Source organism: Parasteatoda tepidariorum, chromosome 8 (assembly GCF_043381705.1).
Source record: "Parasteatoda tepidariorum isolate YZ-2023 chromosome 8, CAS_Ptep_4.0, whole genome shotgun sequence".
NCBI lineage: Eukaryota > Metazoa > Arthropoda > Arachnida > Araneae > Theridiidae > Parasteatoda > Parasteatoda tepidariorum.
In genome coordinates this window covers 83,442,702-83,446,473 of record NC_092211.1, presented here as the reverse complement: position 1 = coordinate 83,446,473, position 3,772 = coordinate 83,442,702, and the positions used below count along the sequence as shown (strand labels likewise).

At 29.4% G+C, this 3,772-nt stretch overlaps 1 protein-coding gene across 1 annotated transcript in view; it reads right to left on the bottom strand.

Annotated features, from left to right (window-relative positions):
- The window catches only part of LOC107442060 (cathepsin L-like peptidase), a gene marked incomplete at its 5' end in the record, with an annotated part of 8,651 nt that extends 6,214 nt beyond the window's left edge, over positions 1–2,437 (bottom strand). Inside the window, 2 exon segments of the mRNA XM_043056224.2 lie at positions 60–209; positions 2,335–2,437. Coding sequence (XP_042912158.1) covers positions 60–209; positions 2,335–2,430 — 246 coding nt within the window.
- Positions 2,438–3,772: the final 1,335 nt, after the last annotated feature.

Here is a 3,772-nt window from a genome sequence, read left to right as displayed (position 1 = left end):
TGTATATATATATGTATATATGTGTATATATATATATATATATATCAATACAAATTTACCATGTCCGAATATTCGTTGATGCCTAGTCTAAATTTGTGGATGCCCAAGTCAGCTTGAAGATTATGGCGCACGATGTCAGCAACATGCTTCTCCCAAATTAATCTTCTACTTGCTTCCTCACGTCCCTTGTATGTTTTTCCATAGGTACTCTACATAAAAAGAAATGAATTTTTAATTGTTACAAATTCATGTTACATGATTGAATATATTTAACATTGGATACCATTATGCAAGACATATCGATAAATCTTAGAATAATTTCGATCTTTTAAGCAAAATGGCAGAATTTTTGATGGCGTTTACAATAGTATTGCAGAAGTATGAGCTTCTATGTATGTCGTGAGCTAATTGGGCTGCCGACGTCCCTTTACAATGTATGTACAACTCAGAGTTTTACAATTTTAAATCGCTCAAACCCTAGGCCACAAGTAGCAGTAATTGTACACAGAAATTAAATACAAAACTTTTATAATTGATGGAGTTGTCCTTTTTTCTCGAAATATTTAGGATGAATTACTTATGCATCGCTATCTGTAACAAGAGCATCACAAATCCTCTGAAATTTATAGATGTCAGGCACAAACTAGATATCAATGATTTGGGTAAGAAAAACATACCTGAGACAGTACTAAAAATAAATGCATTATGCATGCTACAAGAGCAATATCCTGAACCAGAATGGACGAGAGTGTACACTGACGGTTAAAAAATACAAAACAGCACCGGAGCAGGAGTACACAGTAAGATCTTTTCTCACAGCGCCTCTGTGGGATACTAAATGTCAAATTTTGATGCAGAGATCTTCGCTATATCGATAGCCCTGGAAAACCTTAATCAATTACTTCACTAAAGCAGTAATCCTTGTCGACTCTAAGGCAGCTATCCAGGCATTTGCCATAAACCATGATTCAGATACTCAGGCTGTTTCAGAAATTAGAAATAATTTGATTTTTCTCGAGAATGCCAACAAAATTATTATGTTCCTGTGGATCCCTTCGCATGTGGGAATCAATGGCAATGAAAAGGCAGACCAACTAGCCAAGAAAGGGACACTCGAACCACAATGTAATAAACCAATTTCACCAGACTCCCTTAAAAAACAATTTTCCAAGAAACTTATGACCGACCTAAAGCGCAACCAAGCAAAAAAATCCACCGGAAAACCCTGAGCTAACATCCAAAACAGTTGGAAGAAATTTTATCACAGTCCTCGTAAGAAGGCTGTGGCAAACTTTAGACTCTCAACAGCCAAATCTGCAATTCGGGAACCATGAACTCAGACCACTTGCTGGTATGCCCTTTACTGGACAAACAATCTCAAGAGCGGGGTGATCTCTGTAAACTTTACTGGGATGCCAGAGATCACATGAACTCACTGTAAAGACTACTCCTCTTTCTTCACTGTATATATATATATTTTCTTCTTACTTTAATTTTATCTATGTGTTCTTTTAGTGTTAATATGCGTTTGTCATGTGTTTTCTTTGTTTGTGAATGTAATTTTGTTCCTTTTTACTCCTTGTTTATGTCCACTTAAAGTTGAACATTGTATATGGATTAATATTTCCAATGAAGCCATATGTAACAACATTTATACATCGCTTTGTTACAAATCGAACATTATTAATTCAAGTATCGGAACATTATTAAATAATGCATTAAATAGAAGTTGGAAAAGTGGTACTGATTCTCATATCAATACCCCCAGTTTAAAATACTCTTGAAAACGGTGATCGTAATGATCAATTAAGGTGACATGATTATAGTTATGTTAAGAATTTTATGTTTGCAACTTACTTGAACTCTCAAAAAGAAAAAAAATCAAGCTGGGTTTTCAGCTTTATTTTTAAAAATAAGTGGATTTCAAATTCTTGTCATTCATAACGGATTTTTCTGTCTCTTTCCTAGGAATACTGTAGCTTTTTCTTTGTTTTTAAAAAAATATTTTAGTGCTTTAAACTAGACAGCTAATAATTATATATTTAAAGAGGCTAATCCCTAGCAACGTTTTACAACCAAGCAATATCACGTTCATGTTTTCTAATTTAATTTCAGATTAGTAATTTAATTAAATGATATCAGCTACTAAGCTTGATTTAACTTATTATTTCCGTTATGCGTTAATATAATCCCTATCTATGAATTGTTTCTAACATTCTATCAGAAATAATTGCTGTTTTAATCGTAAAATGCTTGGAAAGCACTTTTTAAAGGAAAATGTAACATGAATCTATGCTTTATATCACTTTTTTTTCTTCCTCACAGCTTATTTACCTTGAAATTTTCCCAATGTTCGTTCAAATTACGATCAAAGAGACCGCTATTAGCTGCTACAACTGTGAAAAGGAGAGATAATGCCAAGATTTTCATGTTGTTCCTAAAAGGAATAAGAGTAGGTTATTCAAATGGCACACAAGTTTCACATACTAAAATTAATAAATTCATTTAAAGAGAGATAAAAATGACAAGCACTGATTGGCAATAATACTTATTGTTCTTGAAATAGTATTGCGTTTTATTTGCAGAAAATATTTTGCCTTCGTTTAACAAGTATAAAAACATGATAAGGAATATTTGAATGGAAGAATACAATGCGAAAAATATGCATCGAACTAAAGACAATTAACAAAGTAAAAAGACAGATAAGAATTATCTGTTATGATTTCGCTATGAAGAACAAGAAACTTACATTACTTTTGATTAAATTATGAGAATATTGCATTTGTTTTGTTATTATTTTTAACTAAATTACATAGTTCTTTTTATGAGCATTGAACTATTTCAATTAGCGCATCGAAGATTTTCTTTTATCTGAAAGTTAAGTCGGGACAGTTTCCTATTTAATATATTTCTAAAAAAATTGTATTATATAAAAAAATTTGAATATTATTGGAGATATATATTACGTGAATGCAACCCTGCTTACTTCGCTTATCGTTCCCCGTCATTGCCTCGCATTCGTCATTGTTTTTTTTTCTCAAAAGTCAATTTTTTTTTACAAAAACGCGGAATTGTTTTAGAAAAATATGTATTACAGCAGCTTTTTGTAAGAACATTTTATTAATATGTAAATTGTAACGAAATGGACGATTACCTAGATTTGAAAAAAAAATCATCTGAACTTAAAAAAGAAATTTAATTTTAAAGCAAACTGTGTGACTGTATAAGAAGAAATAATCGAGACGTAATTTTACCCGTTGTTGATATTTATAAAAATTTAAATTAGGAACTGTTTTAATTACTCTTTCTTAAGTTTTTTTCCTAAAAAATTTAAATGTAAATGTTAAGATTTGAAATGTAAATTTGAAAAAAAATTATATAAAAATTATATAAAATTATATTATGCAAATTTTTATATTTGTAAAATTTAGAAAACAAAATTAACCTTTATGCACTAATTTTAAAGTTATTTGCAACATATTTTAATACGTTAACGTCTTCAGAATAAGCTAAGTAACTTTTTTCAAAAAAAAATTATTACTTAAAAATTAATTAAAAATTTATTTTATTATTTTAAAAATTTATTTTATTATTATTTTTAAAACAACTGTAAAACGAACTGAATTTGTATTTTCATGCTAGAAAGGCCTCTTCATGTCTCAATTTCATTAAAAAAATTATCAACATCATATATCTTGAAAATAAAGGATTTATATCTAAAAATATATATATAAATAATATAAATGAATAAGATTAAATATATATATATATA